Consider the following 27579-nt stretch of genomic DNA (forward strand, 5'->3'; position numbering starts at 1 on the left):
GAAGTCGATGTCTCAACCGAGACCCTTCATCAGGACTGGAAAGGAAGTGGAGGAAAACATCAGAATAAGATAGTCGGGGGGGGGGAGGATAGCTAGAGGGTGATGGGTGAAGTCAGGTGGGTGGGAAGTTAAAGGACTGGAGAAGAAGGAATCTGATAGGAGAGGACAGTGGATCACGGGAGAAAGGAGGGAATCCATGGGGGTGTGAGAAGAGGTGGGAGGCCAAAGTGGGGAATAGAAGATGAGGGAGGGGGGAGAAAAAAATACTGGAAGGATAAATAGATGTTAATGCTATTAGGTTGAAGGCTACCTAGACAGAATATGAGATGTTGCTTCTTCACCCTGAGAATGGCCTCATTGTGGCAAAAGTGGAGGCCATGGATCAACATGTTGAAAAGGGAATGGGGATAGGAATTAAAATGGTTCGTCACTAGGAAATTCCATTTTTGATGGATGGAGAGGAGGTATTCGGGGTATGGGGAGTGTGGTTGTGAAGATTGGGAAAAAGGAAGTAGGTTTGCAGGGAATGGTGATTGGGAAGGGGGTTGAGTGGTTATAGGAAGAAATGTGGGTTATGGGAAGATTGGAATGAATTGTTTCGAATTCTGTTCGGAAGTGGAGAAGGTGGGGAATAAGGGAGAAATTCATTTGAAGTTATAGATGGTTTGAGGTACCTAGGGAGGGAAAGTCTATTTCCATTGTTATTTTTAAAGACTTTAATCATATTTTGTTAAAATATGCACCATTTCAAATTAAATGTATTTGTTTCTCAGTCTATTCTGACAGCCTATTCTGGCTCTTTTCCAAGTCCTTGACATTTTCATCCAATAAGGGTATCACTGCAGAATGGGATTCTAAATGCATTGGTCATAATCTGTCACCCTATCCCTCATCTCTTGCAGTTCAGACACTAAACAAAAAGCCCTCCAGCTGGAATACAAACGATCTTATGACAACATTCAAAGTAAAGCAGAGAAGTAATCTCTGTCATGAGCACTTTTTGTCCACTGATAATCAGGTTACCATGTTACTACTGTTTGTGGATGTTTACTGTGCTTACATTGGATACCATGTTGAACAGGTACCATTGCAGTGCTTGCAAAGTAAATTTGGATATTTTGTATGTGCAACTTCTCCTTTGTGCAAAGAATGGATTTCACGCACCACTGCTACAACTTTAGTGGGCACCTATAAACCCAAGTTTCTGTCCCGTCCCAACAATTCCATTCTTAAATAGTTTCTGTGTCTCCCCCCAACAACCACTTTCAGGTTTCTGAATCGTCTATAAACTCTACCTTATTATTCCTATTTTTGCATTGTTTATTTATCTCTGTATTTTATAGTTATTTTAAGTCTTTTCGGAATCAGGTTTATTGTCACTGACATGTCGAGAAGTGTGTTTTGCTACTGCAGTACAGTGCAATACATAAAATATACTATAAATTATAATAAGAAATATTAATTAATGCAAAGGAGAGCAAAAAACTCATGACACAAACAGGAGAAAATCTGCAGATGTGTGCAGCAGGATGTTGGAGATCTTTTACCAGTCTATTGTAGCGAGTGCAGTCTTCTTTGTGGCTTTAAGTTGCGGGAGCAGCATCGGTGCTGGTAATGCAAGAAGACTAAGTAAACTCATCAAAAACGCTGGATCTGTGCTTGGCTACAACCAAGATTCTTTTGAGTTGGGGGAGAGGATATCACTAAACAAACTGTTACCCATCATGGACAATCCGACACATACTCTACATGACCTACTGAATAAGCAGCGGAGCGCCCTTTTGAACACTCATTTAGCTCCATTGTCACAAGGATCATTACAGAAAATCTTTCCTACCAAATGCAATAAGTTTATACAGTAGTTCATCTTTGTGCAACAGGCGAACACACATCATAGTACAATAGTATCTGTTTTATTATTTCATACATTATTATTGCACCTTGGAAAATTATTGTGTATGTTATTACTCTGTACTTTATTAGTTAATATTATATTATTATTGCTAAATGTGTTTTTAAATGTTGCTGTAACAAAATAATTTCCCACTTAGGATCAACAAAGTACTTATTATTATAATTATTATTAAATCCAAAGCAACACATACAAAATGCTGGAGGAACTCAGCAGGCCAGGCAGCATCTATGGAAAAGAATAAACAGTCAATGTTTCAGGCCGAGACCCTTCATCAGGACTCCTGCCTGGCTTGCTGAGTTCCTCCACCATATTGCAAAAAAAAGTCGTGAGATAGTGTTCATGGGTTCATTGCCTGTTGAGAGGTGTGATGGCATAGGGGAAGAAGCTGTCTTAAAATGTTGAGTGAGTGTCTTCAGGCTCCTGTATGTCCTCCTTGATGGTAGTATTGAGAAGCGGACATATCCTGGGTGGTGGGGGTCCTTAATGATGGATGCCGCCTTCTTGGGACATTGCTTTTTGAAGATGTCCTCGATGGTGGGGAGGTTTGTGCCCGTGATGGAGCTGGCTGAGTTCACTGTACTGCAGCTTCAAAATAACAAACTACGTGTCATCTGAGTCAGTAATAATAATTCTGATAGTGCATGGCTGTTGTAAATGTATGATCCAAAACATGGGGATCATAAATACATCCAGAAGAATTTCACCAGAAGTCTTTCTTTAAAGAGAGGTGAGAATGTGGAATTTTCTACTGTCTGGAACATCTGAAGCAATAGTAGGGAAAAGTTGAGGGAAATTCAGTTAAATAGCTGAAAGAAATAGAATATGTTGAATATTTGAGGCATCAAAAGCAAATCAAAATTAAAACTGGAAACCAAAAAGACCTTGTGTTCTGATAAAGGTAAAAGATTAGCTGTACTTGTCACATGTACGTCAAAACATCAATGTATAGTTTACGTCAATGACCAATGCTGTCCAACAGTGATTGGAGCAACCTGCAAATATCATATGCTGTGTTGATACTATGCTTCCGGCACTAACATAGCATGCCCACAACCAACTAACCCTTTGGAATGTTGGAAGAAACCAGAGCACTGGATGGAGGCCCACATGGTCATAGAGAGAATGTACAAACTCTTTAAAGACAGCGTCAGGAATTAAAACTCAATTGCCAGCACTGTAAAACATTACATGAGCTGCTAGACTACCTTCCACCTGCTTCTGCTGAGCTTGCTTTAGTTGTCCTCGCTGCAGTACTACACCTCGAAAGGCTGTTGTGATGTGTCTAGTGTGGTAGTGTAGTGGCTAGAGCTTGTTGCGCTCGCTTTCAGCTTCCCCTTGCTGGTTAGCAATCTCCTGAAAAGGAGAGTTGAATACTTAAGTCTCTTGTTGATGGTATGTAGCTTCTCCAATAGCAAGGCTTGTGTAGTGTGTCCTCGCTGGTGACACTCTGAAACTAAACTCCTTTCAGACTCAAGCTGAACTACAGAAAATGGGGAAGAGGTCTGGCCCCTTCACGTGTATCATGCAGGCCCTTCAGCATGTGGACGTGCCCTGGTGCCCATGAACCAGATCCTCATCTATGGGTAAATAGCCCCACTACCTTGGTGGCAACTTTGGGGGGGACGAAGGCAACGGGAGTAAACCCAGATAGAAAATCTGGAGTGGAGACCCGAAGGCAATTGGATGTCACTGAACATTCTTCTGTCAGTTTCTTCAGCCAAGCTACTGCCAAACATATTGCTTTGCTCTCCTCTGGACTACACCTGTGAGGCAGAGAAGGGGGATCTTGACGACTGGGCATCCCAGGATCTCCATACCTTCCGCCTAGGATTGTGCCCTGGAGGGGTCACTCCAGTCCATTGTCCTTCGAGACAGACAGATGCCACCATCATCATCATCAGTACTGCACTTCCACTTTAGGGAGACCATTCCAAAGATCCACAACTTTTAGTAAGGATGCTTCTCCACACCTCGATCATATATACAACCACCCCTTATTCTGAGACTGTGACTCCCAAGTTGGGAAAACAGCCCCTCAGGATCTCGAGCAAAAAACAAATTGCTGGTCAAGCAATATCTGTAGAGGCAAAGTGACGCTTGAGTACCCGCATTAGGACTGCCTTTGCCTTTGTGGGTGCTGTCTGACCTGCTGAGTTCCTCCAGCAGTTTGTATTTTACTCCAGGCCCCACTATCTGCAGTCCAAAGTTCGAAGTACATTTATTATCAAAGTTTGTATACTATATACAACCATGAGATTCGTCTCCTTACAGACAGTCACAAAACAAAGAAACACAATAGAACCCATTTTAAAAACCGCCGAATTGTGCAAAAAAAAAGAAACAAATCATGCAATCAATATAGGTAAGCAAATAGCATTCAGAACTGAAATTGAGGAAAGTGAGTCCACAGCCTCAGTTCAACGCAGAGACGAGTAAGTCTCTTGTGTCCTCAGGATCTTTGCTGCCAAGCCCAATCTAAAGATTTGATATTTCAGGGAGATCACCCTCACTGAAGAATGAAGAATGTCAGCTTGTTGGTACTTGATCAATCTTCATAAGGCAGATACGTGATGTTAGTGGGCTGAAAGGACTATGTTTTTTCGATGTTAACTATATAACTCAATCATTGCTATCTCAGCCTAAATCGATCATGGTGAAGGTCTTATCTTGAAAGAGTCAGTGGCTCAATCTCTTTTGCATCAACCCCCACCTACAAAATGTTTTTTGATGTATCTTTTGTGTGATTTTCTGAGGTACATTGTTCACGATCATCTAGATCTTAACAGCAGCTAAACAGTGATTCCTGGTGAGCACTACTATTAATAGTTGTCCTTATAGCTAATTCCTTCTGCAAGATGAAAGTTTTGGTGTGGCAGATTGTTTGGAGCATAAAGGTACCAAATTCCAATTAAATTAATTTTGTAAGCCACTGTGAAAGGTTCAGTCATTGGTGAAGCTGCACCTTCATTCCGAGCAGCAGGACTATATTTCCTAGACATTTTTCCACATTGCAAAGAACATCTCGTAGAGTCACTTCTGGCTCTTTGCTTACAACTGAAGTTAAAATCATGGGTATGTAATTTTTTGATTGAGACTTAATTTAGATATTTATCTCACATGGGTATATTTTTAACCTCACTCCAGTATTTGAGTACAATCCCAGCAAAAGTAAAAGAGCAAAGTTAAATTTAGGTACTTTTCTGTACACCCAAAGCACCTTACAGCCAAGTGTTGAAACAAGGCAGCCAATTTATGCACAAGCTTGATAAATATTGATTAGGACAGCAAAGGTAATTCACCCACTGTTCATTGAAATAGTGGCATGTGATCTTTTGTACATACCTGAGAAGGGAGATGAGACTTAATGCCTCAACTGAAAGGCAACGCCTCCAATCGTGCAGTGTTTACTCTGCTTACATTTTTGTTTTCATGTCCCTGGGGGCAGCACAGTGGTATAACCGTTAGCGCAACACTTTACAGTGCTCCAGCTGTAAGATTGGAGTTCAATTCCCACTGCTCTCTTAAGGAGTTCCCGTCACTGCACAGGTTGCCTCCAGGTTCTCTGGTTTCCTCCAAAGAGGAGAGGATAGTGTTAGAGAGTTGTGAGCTTGCTATGTGGGCTGCCTAGTATAATCCTTACTTACTTGATTTGACCGAAACGATGCATTTCACTGTATGCTTCGATGTACGTGTGACAAAGAAAGCTAATCTAATCTACTATCAATACTTGAATTAGGTCTTCAGGCTTGAGAAGAGAACGATTAACTGATCATGGCTCATATGAAGTGGATGATGCACAATCCCATTCCATTCCATTCCATTCCAGAGATGGTGTGATCTGAGCCAGGATCTCGTCAGCTCAAAGGCCCTAATTACTATAATGATCATTTTCAAGTTCAGGTTCACATATTCAGTCTCAGACAGTCCCTTGATAATGAGAGTGACTTACTTCTCTAAGGCTGCTGGGTGGTCCTTTGCAAATAGTTACAATGGTGCTGGATCCTGTGTTTGGGAAGTTGTGTATTCCTCCCACTATCTGCCCTTAGTTCTCTTATTGCACAGACTTAAGGTTTCAAATGTCTTCCAGGACGTACATAAGAAAATAGTAGCCGGCCACCTGCCCTGCCTTTCAATATGATAATGGCAGATCTATCCCAAACCTTAACAGCTCTCTGCCAGATTTCCATTACCCTCAATCCACAGATCCTACAAAAGTGTACCTCCCTCCACTTTAACTACTTCTAATGAGCTAGCCTCCTATTCTGTGGACCCTCTGCAAGAAAATAAAATCTGTGTTTTCAATGACTGTTAACCTTTTTCTTGAAACCATGTTCCCATTGTTTGAGATTCTCCCACTAGTGAAACTTGCCCTCTTAAGATTTTACATGGTTCAATAAGATCAGCTGTTATTTTTCTAAGTCCAAAGTATCAGACTGAACCTGTTTAGCCTCTGTTGATATGACAATCTTCTCTTCCCAGGAATTAGCCTGGTGAGGCTCCTTTGGATTTCCTCCAATGTAACCTTATCCATTTTATGCTACTAAATTCGTTCTTTGTTGAGTCAACGCAGGCCAACAAAACCCAGGAGTTAGTGAGGATTTTGCAATTTTGTTTCCAAGGATAGTTTAAAATATTTTCAGTCCTGATGAAGGGGTCTCGGCCTGAAACTTCAACTGTTTATTTCCCTCCATAGATGCTGCTTAACTTGCATTTTGTGTGTGCTGTTCAAGATTTCCAGCATGTGCAGAATCTTTTGTGTTTTTGAATTATTTTCTGACTTCTGGAAACTTTTTCATGTGATGGGAGTTTGAAATATAGTTCTTGTTTCAGCAGTCTGGTTACAGGCATGCAACGTGGCCCACTTGTAACACCTGCCTGGATGTGATCAGAACTTCGAAGTTCACCCAGAAGACTGTGATTTGCCTAACCTGCCTGTGGAAGGATAACTTGATGGGATCTCTGGCACCCCCCCCACCCCCACCAAATAAATTGCTAAAAGATACCTGCAGCTGCTCCCATATCCATTTCAAAGTTCATAAGTTCAAAGTAAATTTATTATCAGAGTACATACATGTCATCAGATACTACCCGGAGATTCATTTTCTGGTGGGCATTCACAGTAAATACAAAGATACACAATAGGTTCGATGAAAAACTGCACACAAAGAAAAACAACCAATGTGCAAAAGACAGATTGTTCAAGTACATATACATAAGCCATAAATATTGAGAACATGAGTTGTATAGTCCTTGAAAGTGAGTCCATAGGTTGTGGAATCAGTTCAGTGAAGTTATCCACGCTGGTTTAGGAACCTGACAATTGAGTGTAATAACTTTTCCTGAACATAGTGGTGGGGACCTAATGTTCCAGGACTTCCTTCCCAAAGGCAGCAACAAGAAGTTGTTACCCCTTTAGAAATACAGCAGATCCAATCTGACCCTAGCACTGTAAACTTCACCTATCAAAATAGGTCTGTTTTAATTTAGTTTGTCACTGAACATTGCATATTAATTGCTTTTATTTTAAACCCCAGTGTTAATTTCTTTTGAATCTGAAAGCATAAATGTCTTTTTGCATAAGCAAAACAAAGCACTTTAAAGCATTATAAATTGCTGCGATTATTTCCCTATTACTGGAGCCAGCCACGCCCATCAATTTCTTTGTCTGCCTGCTTTGTAAATTTAACCTTTTATGGAGATGTAGGACTTGTAAAGAAAAGTTGCTGTGTAATGAACCAAAATTAATTTTATGATAAGGTAATAAACAAGAATGTGTTTGGAATATCTGAACTTGCAGAAGGCACTTGATAAGCCGTTTCAGTGTCGAGGACAACATTAATGATACTAATACAAATTCCAGAACTGATTAGGAGAATGAAAGGAACTGCTTGGTAAATAGTATTGATTTCTGCTGGTTGAGGAAGTCTAGAATAAGGGACAGATGTAAAATTAAGCCCAGCCCTTTAAGTTGTAAAGTTTGGAGATGTTTCTTTATCCAAAGGGTCATACAGTTCTACAGGTAGTGATGTATAGCTTTCTCTCTCACTAAATAGCAATCAATTAACTAGTTTAATAGTTTTATATCCGAAATTAACCATATAACACTTACTACAGCATGGAAACAGGCCATCTCGGCCCTTCTAGTCCGTGCCGAATGCTTACCCTCACCTAGTCCCAGCAACCTGCACTCAGCCCATAACCCTCCATTCCTTTCCTGTCTATATAGCTATCCAATTTAACTGTAAATGACAATATCGAGCCTGCCTCTGCCACTTCTACTGGAAGCTCGTTCCACACAGCTACCACTCTCTGAGTAAAGAAGTTCCCCCTCATGTTACCCCTAAACTTTTGCCCCCTAACTCTCAACTCATGTCCTCCTGTTTGAATCTCCCCTACTCTCAATGGAAAAAGCCTATCCACGTCAACTCTTATCTATCCCCCTCATAATTTTAAATACCTCTATCAAGTTCCCCTTCAACCTTCTACGCTCCAAAGAAGTTGATAGGTGTTTGGACAGATGAGGAATATTAATCCAAACCAGGTGGTTGGAGTTGAGATATAAGCCAACCATGATCACAATGAATCATGCAATAGACATAAAGGAGTGAATAGCTTCTTCATGTTCTTGTGACAGTTTGACACAAACATTTGACTTCCAGGGAAAAGATGGTTAACTGAATTGGTCTTTTGCCTTTTGTAGGTCTGTCTGATTCAGCAATGTCGGGCTTACTCGACTGGCTGTACAATGGATTCACCAGCATGCTACAGTTCCTGGGTAAGTAGTAGCAAGTTTCATTTCCCTCTGTTGTTCTCTTCCCCTGAAATTGGTGACTGCAGTTTGTGGATTGGATTTGTACGAAAGTAATTTTAATTATTTGTAACCTTAATCTGGCTCTGGGAGCATGAGACTTCATTAGCTTTGACATTATTAAATATGGATTTGGCAACATTCATGGCTTAATTCGATTGTTGTATAAGCCTAGTTTTATAAAATGTCATATGTTATAAATTCTTGCTAAGCATGGCTTGAGAAAGCTTTCTCAATTCTCAAAATATTAAAAATAGAATCAATTGGTTAATAATTTGTATAAATCACTTGTAAATTATATAAGTATAAATTGCAAAGTATTGCAGTTCTTTTCATGTGGGGGGGATTGATGGCTTTCTTTCAACTACTTATATGGTTTTCAGTATTCTATGGCTATCTGGAGAAGACAGGTTTCAGAGTTGTATTCTGCGTACATACTTTGATAATAAAATGAACCTTTGGACCTTTCTGAACTTTTAACTATAAATTATTTCCAATCTATTAACGTTTGAATAGCAGCAGAACACTTTTTCCCTTGACAAAAGGAATATGTCTGAGAAGGTGGTCCGTGGTGTTAAGTTGTTTATGAAACCATCTGGTTGATAGATTAATGAGGACAGTTAGGGAACGAGAAAACAAATGTGTTAAAGCTGTGACATTCAGATTCGAACAGTTGCAAAGAACCAAACAGTGAACGTTGGAAATGGTCAAAGTTCATTGTCATATGTACAAGTGTGTGCTCATGTAAGAATGAAAATCTTTCTTCACAACAGCGTCACAGGCACTGCATCAGATATACAACATTCACAAGAAAAGCATAAATTATACAAAATAGTACAATTACAAACACAATTAGACAAAAAATTATAGTGCAAGATGGTCATAGTGTTGCTATAGTGAGGTGGTGATTATGGTTGTGTGGGTTGATTCAAGAACTGAATTGTTGAGGGGAAGTAGCTGTTCTTGAACTTGGTGTGAGACTTCAGGCTTCTGTACCTCCTGCCTGATGGCATCTGCCCAACTGAATAATTTTTGTCTGTAGAGAGAAAATAAAAACAGTTAATATTACAGGAAGATAATCCTTGAGTAGAACTGGATAAAGAGAAAGAGAGTTACTTCAAATTCTTGTATTCAGTATTGACTCCCAGGGGGAATATGGGGTACTGTTCCTCAACTTTGTAAAACAAGAAGCCACCAACAGGTATCTCAGAGTGGAAGGGACATGGAGAATTAAAAGGAGAAGCAACTGAAATCTTCTTGTTACTCCTGTGGATTGAACAAAAGTGCTCTGAAAAGTGAGTGCTCAGTCTGCATTTGGTCTCTCCATATTAGAGAGGGCAATATTATTAGTACTGAGTGGAATACATTGGACTGGAGGAGGTGTTTCAGGGACCAGGCAAAAGAGCAGGTATAGTTCCTTCAGAGGCATGTGAAGTTGCAAAGAGAAGTAGTGGATTGACATGGAAAATTAGATTGGGAAATTATATACGCCAGAACTGGGGAAACTGTTCTAGCATTGGCGAGGAAAAAGAGGTGAGGGTACACAAAATTGAGATGTTCTGTAAAATCTCTGCCAACTATCATAAAGGGGAAGCCTTGGTTAGGGGAGAAGGAAGTTATTTTAGGCATCTGTGTAGTAAGTTTTGTCACTGGAACAGATGTGACAGAGGTGGAAGAACAGGGAATGTGCAATGGAGTCCTTGTGGGAAATGGTGGGAGGGTGTTTCACCATGATAACTGTGGACCTTTAATGGATATTGTTATTTAGTCCATCCCCTGAAGCAGAGACAAAGATTCAGGAAGGGAAGGGAAGAGACAGAGAAGTATCATGTGAAGGTGAGAGTAAGATGGAAATTAGCAGCAGAGGTCATTTTTTAAAAAATGTTTTTTGAATGAGTGCAGAAAGTAACAGCAATGGAATTATCAACGTACTTTGGGAGAGAACCTGAGTAGGACAGTCCGACATATCTTAGAGAAGGATAAGTATAATTTGCTCTTAAATAAGATGTGTAATTTAATTAGGCTGCATGGTAGTGTAGCGATTAGCGTAACGCATTATAAAGCCAGTGATCAGCGATCGTGGTCCAGTTCCGGCCTCTGTGTGTAAGGAATTAGTATGTTCTCCCTGCGACAGTGTACGTTTCCTCAGGGTGGTCAGGTTTCTTCCCACGTTCCAAAGACATACAGGATAGTAAGTTGTGGGCATGCTATGCTGGCACCAAGGCATGGTGTCATTTGTGGACTACCCCAGCTCATCCTCAGACTATGTTGGTTGCTGATGCAAATAACACATTTCACTGTATGTTTCAATGTTTATGTAACAAATAAAACTAATCTTTAATTTGGGCCTTAGCTGCATCTTTGATCCAGAGGAAGTTGAGCTGAAGGAGAAGTTGTTAAGTGCGAGAATGTTTAGCCATGTGAATAAGTGTATTGGTGTGGGGGAACTGGTTCAGCCCCAGACATGTCATGGGCATGTAGAGGGACTATACATCCATGATAAAGATAAGCCAGACGGAACTAGAAAATTGAAAGCTGTAGAAGTGAAAGGAGTGTATCGGAGGTGGACATGCATGTAAGCAGCAAGGAATTGGATCAGTGATGGAGCTGGTTGAAAGAACTGAGTTTGGTGGTGCTAAACCAGGCTAAAACAATGGCTCTGTTTGGGTTCTGTTAGTGGATCCTGCAGAAGAGTTGGTGTCTGCTGCATGAGATTGGGAAGGTTATGATATGGAGATTGTGGAGGGAAGATTGTGTGAGGAAATGGAGTCTAAAAATGCCTGGCTTGATGTTCAGTGGTGGGTTTATGGTCCAGAGGGATGTTTAAGAAAGTATCTGAGAGCTGATGTTTGAGGGAACGCCTAGAGAAAATCCACACACGTTGTTCACCAAAACAGAACAGCACCACTGTTGTTGGCAGGTTTGAAGATATTAGGGTTGCAACTAAGTGAGCAGAGCTGCAGAGGTCAGATTTGAATAAACTGGAAGAATTAACACTGTTCATATTGGATGGACAGTTGATAATGTGTAGATCTAGAGAAGGCAAGAGGGAGTAGTCCAAGTCAATCAGAAACTATGGAAATGTGAGAAAGGACCCACAGTCCAGTGAAAACTCAAGGGTAAAGAAATTGGCATGGAGATAATATAGAGCCAAATGTCATGCCAGACTCTGAATTCATGAGGATTGGGAAGCGGAGGATGATGCTGAGATCTAATGAACCGAAATACGATCAAGTGATTTTAGATAAGGGTTAAATATTCATAAAATTAAGCCTTGGAGTTAAAATAATTGCCTACCTATATTAGCTGTAATAAATGCTGTGTTGTTTTCTTTTCCCAGGTTTATATAAGAAATCGGGAAAATTGGTTTTCCTAGGCTTGGACAATGCTGGGAAAACCACCTTATTACACATGCTGAAAGATAACAGGCTGGGGCAGCATGTTCCAACATTGCATCCCAGTAAGTATCAAAGTATAGATCAATGTCCACAAGTTCCAGGATCTCCCCCTGCAAGAGCTGCACACTTTTCTTGCTGATGCCTCATTCTGCCTCCATATATTTTGTGTGTTTATCATATTCATTGTTAATGGTTAGTAGTCAAAGCAAGCACTACAAAGGACAGTAGCTAACTTCAGACTTAGCCCCTGAGCCTTGAGAAGACTGTGGCTTAACAAGCTCAAGTATCATAAATAGTGACATATCCTACAGAATCTCTTTAGTTCAGTGATTTTGAAAGGTCTTGTACCATTGCTTATTTGACGAGTAGGGTCTGTTAGTTGTAATAAATTGGGACAAATTCAGATTGAAAACAGAAAATGCTGGATAAACCCAGCAGATCAAACAACATGTGTAAATAGAGAAACAGCTTACTTGAGTCTGCAACATTTTATGTGAAAAATTACAGGCCCAAAATGCTGACTACTACAGGCAGAGCTTTTAATTTGGATTCTCTGTACCTGCAGTTTTTATCTTACTATGGGTGGCACAGTAGCATAATGATTAGCAGAATGCTTTACAGTGCCAGTGATCAGGGTCAATTCCAGCTGCTGTCTGTAAGGAGTTTGTATATTCTTCCATGAATGCATGGGTTTCCTCCCACATTCTAAAGGTGTGTGGGTTAGAGAGTTGTGGGCATGCTATGTTGGCATGAGATAAATGTTTTTATTTTAGGTTTCCAGAATCTGCGGTAGTTTCTCTTTCAATTTTCACGCACTATAACATGCCAGAAGCCTAGTGACATTTGCAGGCTGCCCCCAGCTTGTCCTCAGACTGTGTTGGTCTTTGATGCAAAACGACACATTTCAGTGTGACAAATAAAGCTTATTTTACCATATTTAAATATTCAAATTAATCCAATGTTATACTGCAGGCCTGGAGGATGAATTTACCAAAGGCAGAAAGCTTGTATGCTTGTAGATTTGAATCATTCTGATGAAAAAGAACTTGATTCTTGATACTGAATTAGCTGATCAAAATGGTAGGTGGAATGGTTGGCTAGATTTGTGGCATTCAAGTCTAGCGAGCTAGGCCTGTACCAGAAAACCAGGTATGATTTGCGGAGGACTATTTCAAGGGTGAAGAGTCACATTTGAATGAGGTTGGAGGCAACAGCGGATGTACGACAACTCTAGCAGGGTTTGCAAGACATTACTTCCTGCAAAGCAAAAGCCAGTAGCATGAATGGCAGTGATGCTTCACTACCAGATGAACTCAACACCTCCTCGCTGACAATCAACATTGTTGGTAGAATCTCAGATGGTGACGAGAGGGCGTACAGGAGCGAGATGTGCCAACCAGTGCAGCAACAACCTGGCACTCAACGTCAGTAGGATGAAAGAACTGATTGTGGACTTCAGGAAGGGCAAGTTGAAGGAATACATACCAATCCTCATAGAGGATCAGAAGTGGAGAGAGTGAGCAGTTTCAAGTTCCTGGGTAAGAGCTCTGAGGACCTAACCTGGTCCCAACATATCGATACAGTTATAAAGAAGGCAAGAAAGCAACTATACTTCATTAGGAGTTTGAAGAGATTTGGTATGTCAACAAATACACTCAAAGACTTCTATAGATGTACCGTGAAGAGCATTCTGACAGGCTGCATCACTGTCTGGTTTGGGGAGGGGGTGGGGGGCTACTGCACAAGATGAAAGAAGCTGCAGAGGGTATAAATTTAGTCGGCTCCTTCTTGGGTACTAGCCTACAAAGTGCCCAGAACATTTTCAAGGAGCAGTGTCTCAGAAAGGCAGCATCCATTATTAAGGACCTCTGGCACCCTGGATATGTCCTTTTCTCACTGTTGCCATCAGGTAGGAGGTACAGAAGCCTGAAGGCACACACTTCAACTTGGATATGATGCCGTTAAACAACTATGAATTTCTATTTTATTGGCACCTCTAACAACACAAAAAAACTGTGCCATTCACATAAGAATTGGAACAAATGGCCAAGAATTTGGCCAGATATGATCTTTAAGGAGGATTTCAAAAGCAAAGCTTGAGGAGTGAATTTCAGAGCTTGGTAACTGAGGAGATTGAAGTCAGTGGCAGAGCAAATTGGGTGGAATCAAGAATGGGGCTGACCAACATATTGAATTCAAGTAATACATATTTGGGTTTAAGGCTGGAGGAGAGATCATGAACAAGTGTGAAAACAAAGATGCAGATATTAAAATCAATGTGTTTCTTAATCTGGAGTCAGTGCAGATCAGGAGTGAGAGGATATGAGTTAGGGTACAGATAAGAGTTCTGCATATCTAGGGTTAATAAGTGACCACTGTGTCTGACTCTGATCCTTCACCCAGGTAGCTGCAAATAGGTGACACTGCAGCATGAGGCCTAGTTCTTGCTGTGACTAAGGCCATGCAGCTCCTCCGCCATTCACCAATAAACCATTGTCCACAGGGTCTTTTAATCACAAGAAAAGCAACTAAGATGATCATTGGCTGTTAGACTGCACACCCCCTTCACTCCTTGACACCTCTCTGACATAGGCAGCATCACGGTCCACACCATCTCCAGTTCCTTTAGTTTCCCTGCCAATGAGCAACTAGCTAATGGGTAGACCTGCAGTACTTTAAGTTCTTAATGTCCAGTAGGATCTTGCAATCATAAAAAAAAGTACACTTAAAGACAACAACACCTTTGTTTGACCCCATAGAAGCTGCTGCATCGGAGCCCGCCACTATCTTACCAGAAGATGGGTATCCTGTACTAACCTGTTTAGCTGGGAATTTAATAGCAGTTCTTATTAAAGTAAAATTCCAAGAAAATTAACATCAATTTTGGAAAGTTATCATGTTTTTACATACGAATTTTCTCTCCAGCCTCTTGACTCATCAATTGTCTCTGATTTTGCTCACAATCAAGCAAATAACATACTCGTCAGAGTGCAGAAGCAATTCTACACATTAATGTGAGGATCTAGAGCCCTTGCTGCTCTTTCAGACTTTGTAGCTTCCAACATAATGTCCTCAAAAGGTTGACCTTGATATAGCAAAAAAATGCCTCTGCTATTGCAAAAGAAAGCTACATGGAAGCTATTTAGTTTTAAACAGTGGATTATTCAGTTACAATTGAGCAACTTGTTTACCTACAGTGTGGGATTCAACTTGTGATTGCCAAAAGAACTCAGTGTTGCCCTTGGTTTGTATTTGTTCCTAGATCTCAGTTTTGTTTGTTCATCGCATTTGCACACAGACCATGAGATTGCTCATTCTAATTTTTTTTATTATTGTTACAGCATCAGAAGAGCTCACCATTGCAGGAATGACATTCACTACCTTTGACCTCGGAGGTCACGCACAAGGTATAAATGCCAAAAAACTAGCTTTATCATGTTTGTGCACAGTATTGTGTTGATTAGTTTCTGCTAATCAGGCATTTTTCAGTATACCATGTCAGCATATTAAACTGGAAACTTAGTCTGTCCAAAGCATGTAATATATCAATATCTACAGATTTGAGCAAGTAATGAACCACGGTACCTTTTTCAGATCACAATCCTAAATTTATGTATACTTCTATGTAGCTTTGGTGAAAGAATGGTTAAATCAGCCCTGAGATATTTCACTTTAACATATTGGTGGTCATCCGTCCTGTTATTGTCTGGTAATATTTTTGTCCTGACTGTGCTTTGATGAAGTGTGTTGGGGCATTTAATCCTGTAAATTTGTATAAGTAGTAATTATTTTTGGCTCTTTGACCTGGAAACTCCCATTACCACTGTGCAGATATTGGAAGTTTGATTTTAGATAAAATCCTTATGCCATATCCCCTCAGCATCTTGTCTTCCAATAAAACCACCTCTCATTCTTTTAAACTCAGTCAAACCTAGCCCAACTCTGCCTTTCTTCATATGTTAGGATACAACTTACTGTACATGGACGGGTAAAGTGAGTGGCAAGAAATTGGTAAATGGAGTATAAATGTGGGAAAGCACGGTGTTATCCACTTTGGAAGGAGGAATGAAAAAGCAAATTATTATCTAAAAGTATTAAAATGACAAAATTTTGCAATACAAAGAGATCTGGGGTCCTTGGACATGAAAGACAACAGTTTAGCATGTAGAGACTGCAGGTGATTAGGAAAGATCATGGAATGTTGGCATTTAGTTTACAGACCATAAAAGTAGTTTTCATGTGCCTTTAAGGAGTGTTGGTGAGACTGCAGTTAGAGTATGGTGTACAGTTTGGTCTCCATGTTTAAGATATAATTCACTTGTGTAGAGGCAGTCGGGTGCTGGAGGAACTGATGCTTGAAGAAAGGTTTACCCTGTATTCATTGGAGACTAGAGAAATGAGGGGTATATAGGATTCTGAGGTAGGTTGATAAAATGAATGGTAAGGGGTTGTTTTTACCAATGGAGTTATCTAATACATAGTTTCAGAATAAGGAATTACCCATTTAAGGTTTTTTTCCCCCCCAAGTGTGGTATTTCATCTTGGTAGGTCAAACATAAAGAGACAATACACTGTTAAGAGCACGATGCTCAAGTGTTGATAAACAGATGGATCTGAGGTCCAAGTTCATAACTCCATAAAAGTGGCTACCCAGCTTGATAGGATGGCAAAGAAGGCATATGCATGCTTACCTTTAATAGTTGAACATTGAGATCAAAAGTCAGGAAGTTATGTTGCAGCTTTATAAAACTCTGGTTAGGCCACATCTGGAGTATTGCATACAGTTCTGGTCACCCCATTATAAGAAGGATGTAGAGGCTTTGGAGAAGGTGCAGAAGAGGTTACTAGGATGCTGTCTGGATTAGAGGGCATGTGCTATAATAAGAGGTTAGACAAAGTTTTTTTCTCTGGAGCAGTGGAGGCTGAGGGGAGATCTGACAGAGATTTATATGATTATGAAAGGCATAGATAAAGGAGACAGACAGTATCTTTTTCCCAAGGTTGAAGTGTCTAATACCGGAGTGTATGCATTTAAGGTGAGAGGGGGTAAGCTCAAAGGAGATGTAAGGAACAAATGTTTTCCATAGAATAGTGGGTGCTTGGACTGCACTGGCTGGGATGGTGGTAGAGGCAGATACGTTGGGGACTTTAAAGAGACGTTTAGATAGGCACATGAACGTGAGGAAAATGGTACATTGTGTAGGCTGAAGAGGTTAGCTTAGGTGACCATTTGATTCTTAATTTAATTGGTTTGGCACAACATTGTGGGCCGAAGGGCCTATTTCTGTGCTGTACTGTTCTGTCCTTTGAAACTTTCCTTCTCAGTGAGCTATAATAATAATAATTATCAAAATCCATCTTTATATTTAGGCATTTGAATGGGAAAAGGATCAAGGGATGTGGGAGAGAACTGGAAAGTAGTATTTAGACAGAGTGTTTAAGATGAGTAAGATCACAGACTTATAGCAGAGCAGGCTCAGGGTGGATTGATCTGGTACTGTTTCTGTTTATTCTGTACCTAGGGAAACAAAACCATAAAATACAGCAGCAGAGTCATGCCATTCGACCCTTCAAGTCTATCATCATTCCGTCATGGCTGATTTATTATCTGTCTCAACCCCATTCTCTTGCCTTCTCCCCATAACCTTTGATGCCCTTACTAATCAAGAACCTATCAAGCTATGTTTTAAATAACCCCAACTAGTAGGCATAGGTGCGGTGCTCATACTTTGAGGATTTAAGCATTGACTAAAATCAATGTTTGTATTCATGTAATCCCTTGTTTCATCCCACAAGGCATCTTGTGACCCTTTAAGTGCAGTGATAGACTTTTGTAAGTTCACTGCAGCTGCTCTCCATTTCTTTAAGCCTCTTGACTAATCTGTATAGTTCTGACATAATTGAGCAGTCTGGGGACTTCATTATCTTACAAACATAATGTATGAAAGTGGTGTTTTAATCCATATTTAACCTTCATTTGGTAAATGAGTAAAAGTGACACGGCCTACTAGTTACAAAATGTAGACAATTTTATCCCTGTTTCAAATGAATCAGTGACATTGATCTTATTTTATAAAGGAGTTCTGGTACAGAAATGGGCCACTTCCTCCATCTAGCCGAGGGGTCTCAAACTTCCTTTATGTCATGGACCCCTACCATTAACTGAGTGGTCCGTGGACCCCAGTTTGGGAACCCCTCATCTAACATTATCTTGATGTGTGTGAGCCTCTTCCCACTCTTGTTCATTTCATCCCATCAGCTTGTTCTTTTGTCCCACTGTTATACTTCTTAATCCATCCTAATCCCTTATTCATGAAATTCACTACCCGAGAGAGTGATTGAAGCTGGGTTACTGACAACATTTTAAGAAGTATCTGGTTGAATGCTTGAATTGCTTAAGTATAGCAGGCTGAAAACCAAATGCTGGGTAAAGAGGTTAATATGGAAGGTTACCCAGAGGTCATTGTGGGTGACTCAGGCCAAGTGGCCTGTTTCAATGCTGTACAATTGTGATTCACTCTGTATAGTCATGAACTCTTTCTCACCACTCCTACATACGTAGCTTCTCCTGAATTCTTAATTTCATTTACTCTGGATGATTTTGTGTGATCACAGAATGGCTGTAGTTCTGAGGTCCTTTGAGTTCATGCCAACTCTGTCCGAGAAAATTTGTTGTTTACATTTCTCAGTCCTGTCTCAAAGCCCAGTCATTTTTTTCTCCTTTAACATATTTAACCAGTTCCCCTTTGAATGCCATAATAGAACTGCTTCCATTACTCTGACTGGCAGTGCATTCTAGACCCTACTGATAGATTTATAAAAGAGAAACAAATATTTTTTTTTGTCAATTAATGATCACTCTGGTTCTTGGTTCTTCCACCAGTGTCAGCCATTTCTCTCAATCTCTATATAAATAGTTCATGACTTATGGATACATGTCAGATCCTGTTGTAACCTTCTTTGTTCCAAAGAGAAATGCCAACTCTTCCTGCCTATTAGTGAACCAAAGTCCCTCTTTCCTGTGTTTTTTTTTCTCTATATCTTTTCTGCGCCCTCTCTTTGCATCTTTGCTCCCCATTCTGGGACCACACTTTAGCAATGCTCCATTTGTAACAGAACCAGCATTTTCTAGAAGTTTAACATGACATCGCTGCTCTTGCTTGCCAATCTTTATAGAGCCCAGGATCCCATATATACAAACATAAAATGCTGAAAATAGTCAGCAAGTCAGCCAGTATCTGAGGAGAGAGTGTTAACATTTCAGTTTGACCTTTTATTCTCAGTGCCACTTTAATTCTTATCTTCTGTTTAGGCACTTTGCAGTCCTCTGGAATGTGCACTGAATTTTCCAACTTCTGGTAAACTGCTCTCTCATTATTTCCTATTTTCATGCTAGTGTCCCTTTCTCACTGTGATCCTGTAAGATGTCTTGTTAACAGTTAGAACTCATGCCCTTTGTCACCTGATCTGTCTTTATCCATCTCCAAATAAGTTCTGGTCTTAAACCTTATTCCTCACACTAATATAAATATATCCTACACTCTCCACCCAGTACTGAGGAAAGGTTGCTGACACAAAATGTTGACTGGTGTCTCTTTCCACTGCTGCTGTTTGACTGGCTGATTTCTTACAGCATTTTGTTTCATCAGAACTAAACCAACTTATGTTACTGATTTCTCAACCTGTCTGCTGCAAAAAATTGTTTATCCAAATAATTTGTCTCTGTCTTGTTCCTGTAACATTTTTTAAATTGTGCAGTAATCCAATACAGCTGTCCGCCACTGGCCTATTCACACCACCTTGCAGCATGTTCCCCTTCCAAAATTTGTGAAGTTTGGAAATTGTGCCCTTTCTACCCATTGAAATAGAGTAAAGAAAGTAATGAATCTCGTATTGAGCCCTGGGATAGCCACTCTGCACTTCCCTCCAGAACCACAGCCACTCATCATGACTGCCCTTTCTGACACTCTACCTTGGGTGGCGAAGTGGAGATGCGTCTCTACCAAGTAGATGTAAGGCGCTCCTTCCCTCCGCTAGCCTGCAGGTTGCCCTCAGTCAAAGTGTAACACTGCTTAGCCCCCGATCAGCCTTAGGAGCAGATAATGTGTGGACATAAGAGCAGCTGGTGTAAATCACAAGTCCTGGTTATGCAACCACTGACGCCAAACAATCTCTGAAGAGTATTGATTTCGGTTGGGGTCACCCGTCTTGTAAAGACACTGCCCAGAAGAAGGCAATGGCAGACCACTTCTTTGAGAAATTTTCTAAAAACAATCATGGTCATGAGACCTTGATTGCCTATGTCATGATGATGGTGATGTTGACTATGGATTGCTGATGGGTTTCAATCTTTGTGATGAGCCTGTTATGTAGCATTTTGAAAGTATCAAATGCCCCCTTCTGAGATATTGTATTTAAATATTGGCCCTTATTTACAGCCCGAAGAGTCTGGAAGAACTACCTCCCTGCCATTAATGGGATTGTTTTCCTGGTTGACTGTGCAGACCACTTGCGACTTGCTGAATCCAAAGTGGAACTTGATGTAAGTCCAACAGTTGAAGAATTTATGGGTAAATGAGGATCCTTGAATAGAACGTCTTTAGGTGCTGATTTTGTGAAAGTAGGGTCCTTCACTCTTCTAACAAATGACCAGTTGAGATGTACAAGTCAGGAATATGGCCACTTTATTTCATGGTCCTTGTTCAATAGCTTGTGGAAGCCTGGGTGTACCACACCTGACTGCACTGAGTTTGAATTATCAAACCTAAATCAGCCACTTATTGTTGTCCAGCTCCTTTGTTGATACAGATTTGAATCAACTTGAAAGCTGGCTGTGATATCCTAAGTCTTGCAACATCTCACATTCCTATTGCCTTCAGAGGGAAGACTAAAGGACATATTTGGCTGTTTAAGGAAACTTCCATCCTTTAAAAATTCTTTAGAATAATTTGTGTTTTTGGATTTATGGTAATATGGTAAGCAATTTGTATTCAACAGGCTGTCACAAACACCAGTTTGAAAAGGATCAAGTAATCTGTTTTTCTTTAGAAATATAATTAACATGTAAATATTAGCCAAAACGTTAAGAGTAATGTTTCATCCCTCAGAAATGTCATCTAATCATTGCTGTTTCTTGAGCAACCTGGCTATTGGGGGGGGGGGGGGGGTGGCAGGGAGGTGAGTCGATGCTATGCTGCTGCTTGTGTGTGGGAGGGGGGAGTAGGGGGGCTTTGGGGTTCTAATGTTTTTATTGTCACTGGTTCTTTGGGGCACCCTTTTGTTTTCATGGATGGCTAAGAAGAACAAGAATTTCAGGTTGTATATTGTATGCATTCTCTGATATTAAATGGAACTATTAAACTATTGATTGTAAAGATTCCATTATTATCATTGTATCTTCAAATGTATTTCAATATCTGCAAAGCCTTTAGGGTTTTCCTGAAAGATAAAGGGATGGTGCTTTATAAATATATATTTACTTTCTGTGACTCCCATCACTTTCCATCAAAATCAATAGATGCTCAGGTGAGATGAGCAAGCAGTTCTACTAACATAGCTGTAGTAATTAACTCTGTTGCTATGTTCCAAATATCACCCAGTGCTCGTCTAATTCTATAATGGATTGCGTTATGCATTCACAAACACACAAATGTAATTATTCTTTTAATTGGAAAGAATTCTGAAGTAGATTAATTGCCTCATTTTCACAGTCACACTCTACAGTCAGTAGCCACTTTACTAGGTACCTCTGTTCATGGTCTTCTGGGGTAGCTCGTCCACTTCAAGATTTGACGTGTTCTGCTTTCAGAGATGCTCTTCTGTACACCACTGTTGTTTCGTATGGTTCTTTGAGTTATTGTTACTTTCCTGTCAGCTTGAATCAGTCTGGCCATTTTCTGGCCTCTCTCATTAACAAGGTATTTTTGCCCACAGAATTGGTGCTCACTGGATGCTTTTTTTTTTCGTTTCTCACAACATTCTTGTAAATTCTAGAGACTGTTTTGTGTGGAAATCCCAGGAGATCAGCAATTTCTGAGATACTCAAACTATCCGTCTGGCACCAACAATAATTCCACAGTCAAAGTCACCTGGATCACATTTCTTTCCGATTCTTATGTTTGGTTTGAACAGCAACTGACCCTCTTGACCACGTTTGCATGCTTTTATGCACTGAGCTACTGCCACATGATTGACAGATGATATATTTGCATTTTTGGGTGGATGGAGCTCGTCAGTCTGGGAAGGCAGTCCATTTAAGAGAGGGAATACTCTGATTTCAAACCTCCGCAGCCTTGCGGCCATACCCGCTCATGGGAAAGGCTTCAGGAGTAAACCCTGAGGACAAATCTGGAGCTGGAGTCCCTAAGGCAGTCCGACGTTGCCTTCAAACTCGTTCTGGCAACTCCTGCGACGACACTGGTGCCAAGCTGTATCGGCCCTTGCCCATTCCTTGGACAACATCGGTGTCGTGGGGAGGGGAGACTTGCTGCATGGGCAACTGCCGGTCTTCCATACAACCTTGCCCAGGCCTGCGCCCTGGAACTATCCAGGTGCAGATGCATGGTCTCGCAAGACTAACGGATGCCACCGCCATATTTGCATTATTGAGCAGATGTTGCAGTGTACCTAATAAAGTGGCCATCAAATGTGAATCCCAGAGCTCATCTAATTCTGTAATGGATTGTTCCTTTAATTCGAAAGAATTCTGAAGTAAATAATTGCTTCATTTTCACAGTCACAATCTTTATATCAAGTTTTAAACTTACCTTGCTCCCCTGCAGTTCTTTGTTAAGAGCAAGTCATATATTAGATTGTGCAAAATAGTATATGTGATCCCATGCTGGACTTACTAACACAGAGGCAAATTATTATTTTTTTTATCAGGAATCCAGAATGTAACCTTAAAATTTAGACCCAGATCATTTGGAGCAGCAATTGGGAAACCTTTATGGGTATGGTGGCCTATGATCCAGATGCAGATCGATGGGACTGGGCAGAGTAATAGTCTGGCACAGAGTGGATGGGCCAAAGGGCCTATTTCTGTGCTGTAGTGTTCTAATGCTGTATGCAGTGGTGACCATTATGTGGAGCGTTCTCTAGCCAGAAGAAGTAAAAGCTAGCTTAGTTTGTTTAAAAATCTGAAAATGATAGACACTTGCTGAGGTATATGAGCAAAGGCAGGTGGATGGAGTTAAGAAGTAGATTAAGCATGATCCCATTGAATGGGGAAACAAGTTTGATATACTGCTTGGACTTGGAGAAGGTCTGAAGTGGACCTTCACCTGTGTTTAAAATAACTATGGGAAATTATTTTACTTCTGTAATGACATTATGGAGCAGTAGGGAAGTAGGGGCAAGCAACCCAGTGACTGGTCCAGATCTGGAAACCATCGGTTATCTCAGCAGCACAGGTAGAAAGTGCCTTAGTGTAGCAGGTGGCATATTATACCGGAGTTGTGATTGTGATCTCCCTTTCAGGTCCCATCACTTGATGTAATTGGATGTTTTCCCCATCACAGTAACACTCAGTAATCTGGCACACTTGGGATTTTGGTAGTGCTAGACTGGCAGGTTTTTTCAAACTATTGGGTGTTATTTCTATTAATACCCCAAAACTCATTTAATTCAGATGTTTCCCAGTAGAATATTTTCCACTGAATCAGGTAGGTTAAAGGGAGTGTGGGAATAGGGGACTCGGTGGATTGGAGGGCATTGAGGTCCATGGCAAGCAACACCAGTTGAGCCAGGTATCAAATATCAGAATCTCCAGACGTTTGGATCGTTGATTACCCAAAGCATACAGTCAGCAATTTTGTGGAGCCTTTTGATTCTGATGACTGTGTATCTGAAGTAAAAATCTCTTGCATTTATTGTCCTTTTTTTTTTAAGGCATTAATGACAGATGAAACAATATCCAATGTTCCGGTTCTTATCCTGGGAAACAAAATTGACCGATCAGAGGCCATCAGTGAGGAGAGGCTACGGGAGACCTTCGGGCTATATGGACAAACGACAGGAAAGGTACTGGAAAGGCTTGGGTTGCTAAAGTTTTGTATTATGTAAATGCACACAGATGTATATAAAAACTACTCTTTAAAGCGAAGTAAATTTTATGGAAGGTAGCCTGCCAGCAAACAATGTACATTTTATAGTCAATAACCTGTTAATTTGGCACTTTGTTCACTGTATGATACAGGACTAGCGGATTTTCCAGGTTAATAGATGTTAGTCCTATTACTTCAAAGCTCATGGCACACCGTGTAGTGATTAGCATTTAGAGCCAGCGGTAAGATCAGGGTTCTGTCCTACCGCGGTCCTCAAGAAGCTTGTATGTTTTCCCCATAACTGGGCAAGTTTCTTTCCACATTTCAAAAATGTGCAATCAGAGGTAGTGAGATGAGGCTATGCTATTGTTGGCTATCCAGTGGCCACACAATGGTTTGGCTTCCACAGCCATCTGTGACAATGAATTCCACAGATTCAAGACCCTCTGGCTAAAGAAATTCCTCTTCAGCTCTGTTTGAAAGGGGGCTTCCTATTCTGAGGCTATACACTCCATTTTTAGACTCTCCCATTGCAGGAAACTTCCTTTCCATGTCCTCTTTATCTAGGTCTTTCAATATTAGACCATAAGATCATACGACAAAGGAGCAGAAGTCAGCCATTTGGCCCATCTAGTCTGCTCCGCCATTTTATCATGAGCTGATCCATTCTCCCATTTAGTCCCACTACCCCGCCTTCTCACCATAACCCTTGATGCCCTGGCTACTCAGATACCTATCAATCTCTGCCTTAAATACACCCAGTGACTTGGCCTCCACTGCCGCCCATGGCAACAAATTCCATAGATTCACCACCCTCTGGCTAAAAAAATTTCTTCGCATCTCTGTTCTGAATGGGCGCCCTTCAATCCTTAAGTCATGCCCTCTTGTACTAGACTCCCCCACCATGGGAAACAATTTTGCCACATCCACTCTGTCCATGCCTTTCAACATTCAAAATGTTTCTATGAGGTCCCCCCTCATTCTTCTAAACTCCAAGGAATACAGTCCAAGAGCGGACAAATGTTCCTCATATGTTAAACCTCTCATTCCCGGAATCATTCTAATGAATCTTCTCTGAACCCTCTCCAACGTCAGCACATCCTTTCTTAAATAAGGAGCCCAAAACTGCCCACAGTACTCCAAGTGAGGTCTTACCAGTGCCTTATAGAGCCTCAACATCACATCCCTGCTCCTATACTCTATTCCTCTAGAAATGAATGCCAACATTGCATTCGCCTTCTTCAGCACCAACTCAACCTGGAGGTTAACCTTAAGGGTATCCTGCACGAGGACTCCCAAGTCCCATTGCATCTCAGAACTTTGAATTCTCTCCCCATTTAAATAATAGTCTGCCCATTTATTTCTTCTGCCAAAGTGTAAAACCATACACTTTCTAACATTGTATTTCATTTGCCACTTCTTTGCCCATTCTCCCAATCTATCCGAGTCTCTCTGCATACTCTCCATTTCCTCAGCACTATTGGCCCCTCCACCTATCTTCGTATCATCAGCAAACTTAGCCACAAAGCCATCTATTCCATAATCCAAATCGTTGATGTATAATGTAAAAAGAAGCGGCCCCAACGCGTACCCCTGTGGAACACCACTGGTAACCGGCAGCCAACCAGAATACGATCCCTTTATTCCCACTCTCTGCTTCCTGCCAATCAGCCAACGCTCTATCCATGTATGTAACTTTCCTGTAATTCCATGGGCTCTTGTTAAGCAGCCTCATGTGTGGCACCTTGTCAAAGTTTTGCTATGTTTCAATGACATTTCCCACCTCCCCTCATTTTCCTAAACTCCAGCGAGTACAGACCCAAAGTTCCTTATTTCTTAGTAATTTAATGAATGAGTCAACCATCTATCCATCGGGATTTCTAAACAACTGGATACGGGATTATTGGAATTTAACTGGTAATCTTTTCATTGGCATTGGCTGAAGGAGGAATATTGGGTGGCTCCCTATACTCCAGAAGATAGCAGGTAGATGATTTAATTCCTCATCTCAGCAATGTACCCTGTCTATCTGTCTATTTTTAAAAGAAAAAAACTTGTTTTGCTTAAGCATATGGCATTGATCACCCTGTCTAATATTTTCCACAACTCAAATTACACACGGTGGAGCAGGTGGAACAGAATTTACTGGAAACAAATTACAGAATGTTTATTTTGCAGTATCCAGTGCCCAGTCAGAAACTGTTAGATAATCTACATATGTTTTTAGTCACAAAAGAGTTTGAGGGATCAATGAATGTCTCACAGCTATTTAGACAAATAGAATTTATAAAAGACAATATTAACAAGCTGGTGTTCTTATTGTGAAATTTGGACCAGGTTTCAATTAACTCTTCATTAGTCATCATGTTCCGACATGTTCAGACCTTTCACCGGAAAACACAATAATTTGGCATAAGTAAGAGCAGCTTTCCAAACTAAGTCTGATAGGGTTAAATTTCCAGTTTGGCTATTATTACAGAAGTAGAATCACATCTAACCAACTGGAGAAATGAACCTACAGAGCAGCATCAGGATAGGAGCACATCAGCTAGATGAGAATCTCTCCTCGTTGGCCCCCCGCCATCCAAATCATTGGCTGAACAACTGGAGGTTCACTGTGGAGGACCTGCTGGTCAAGCATGGAAGGTGAATGGGAAATGGACCTTCCTTAGCATTGTTGCATTTTGTTTAACTGTTTCCCAACCACAAGACTAGTTGAGGGCCAATTCTCAGCAGGGGACAACTCCAGCCAAGTGGTGACTAGTCTGTGTGAATGAGAGTCCCAGCGTATTCTAACATGGTGGGGAGAGTCCACAGTTGCAGACTGTCTTTACCTGATATTAGGTGACGTGACACTGATCAAGGGAGCATTGAATTTGTCGTCATTGCCATCTCCTCAGTCATGTAGACATGGAAACACATTATGTCTGAGATCAAACAAATTAGTTGGAAAATCAAACCCTGTAATTGTAACCTTTGTGTTTGTAGGTTAGAGAAAGCTCTAGAGGGATTATATTTCTTGTATAGAGTGTATTGTTTCCTCAGTAACTTAAAGAAAGTATGCAACCTTTTATGTTGGCTGTGCAAATTGGGCAGGAGGGTAAGTAAAGGCAGAGGTGCAGTAAAACCAAAACTAAGCTGCTGCTGCTACCAAGTTAAAGAGAATGATTTACTGGATGTTCGCTGATGACTTTTAAATTGAAAGATAAAACCTGGTTCATCCGTTAACAATATTAAGATTAAATACATTTGTCGAAGACTGGAGGTAGATCAAAAGAATTCTCCTTTCTGGTTAATCTTTTGTGAATGCAAACCAAAGAGCTTTATGTTGATAATATCAACATAAGTGGGTGGCTTGCTTGCTGATGGGAAGCGTCTTTAGTAGTTTGGTTGTAGTTCAGTGAGTAACACTCT

At 40.7% G+C, this 27579-nt stretch overlaps 1 protein-coding gene across 2 annotated transcripts in view; it reads left to right on the plus strand.

Moving 5' to 3' along the window:
• LOC140212104 (small COPII coat GTPase SAR1A) overlaps positions 1 to 27579 on the plus strand; it is a 37772-nt gene that overhangs the window by 623 nt on the left and 9570 nt on the right. For both annotated transcript variants that reach the window (XM_072282642.1, XM_072282643.1), the window contains exons 2-6: positions 8616 to 8690; positions 12064 to 12183; positions 15463 to 15528; positions 20560 to 20663; positions 24011 to 24142. In XM_072282642.1, coding sequence (XP_072138743.1) covers positions 8633 to 8690; positions 12064 to 12183; positions 15463 to 15528; positions 20560 to 20663; positions 24011 to 24142 — 480 coding nt within the window. In that variant the 5' untranslated portion in view covers positions 8616 to 8632. The remainder of the gene's footprint in view (positions 1 to 8615; positions 8691 to 12063; positions 12184 to 15462; positions 15529 to 20559; positions 20664 to 24010; positions 24143 to 27579) is intronic.

The sequence above is a fragment of the Mobula birostris genome, chromosome 18 (assembly GCF_030028105.1).
Source record: "Mobula birostris isolate sMobBir1 chromosome 18, sMobBir1.hap1, whole genome shotgun sequence".
Lineage (NCBI taxonomy): Eukaryota > Metazoa > Chordata > Chondrichthyes > Myliobatiformes > Myliobatidae > Mobula > Mobula birostris.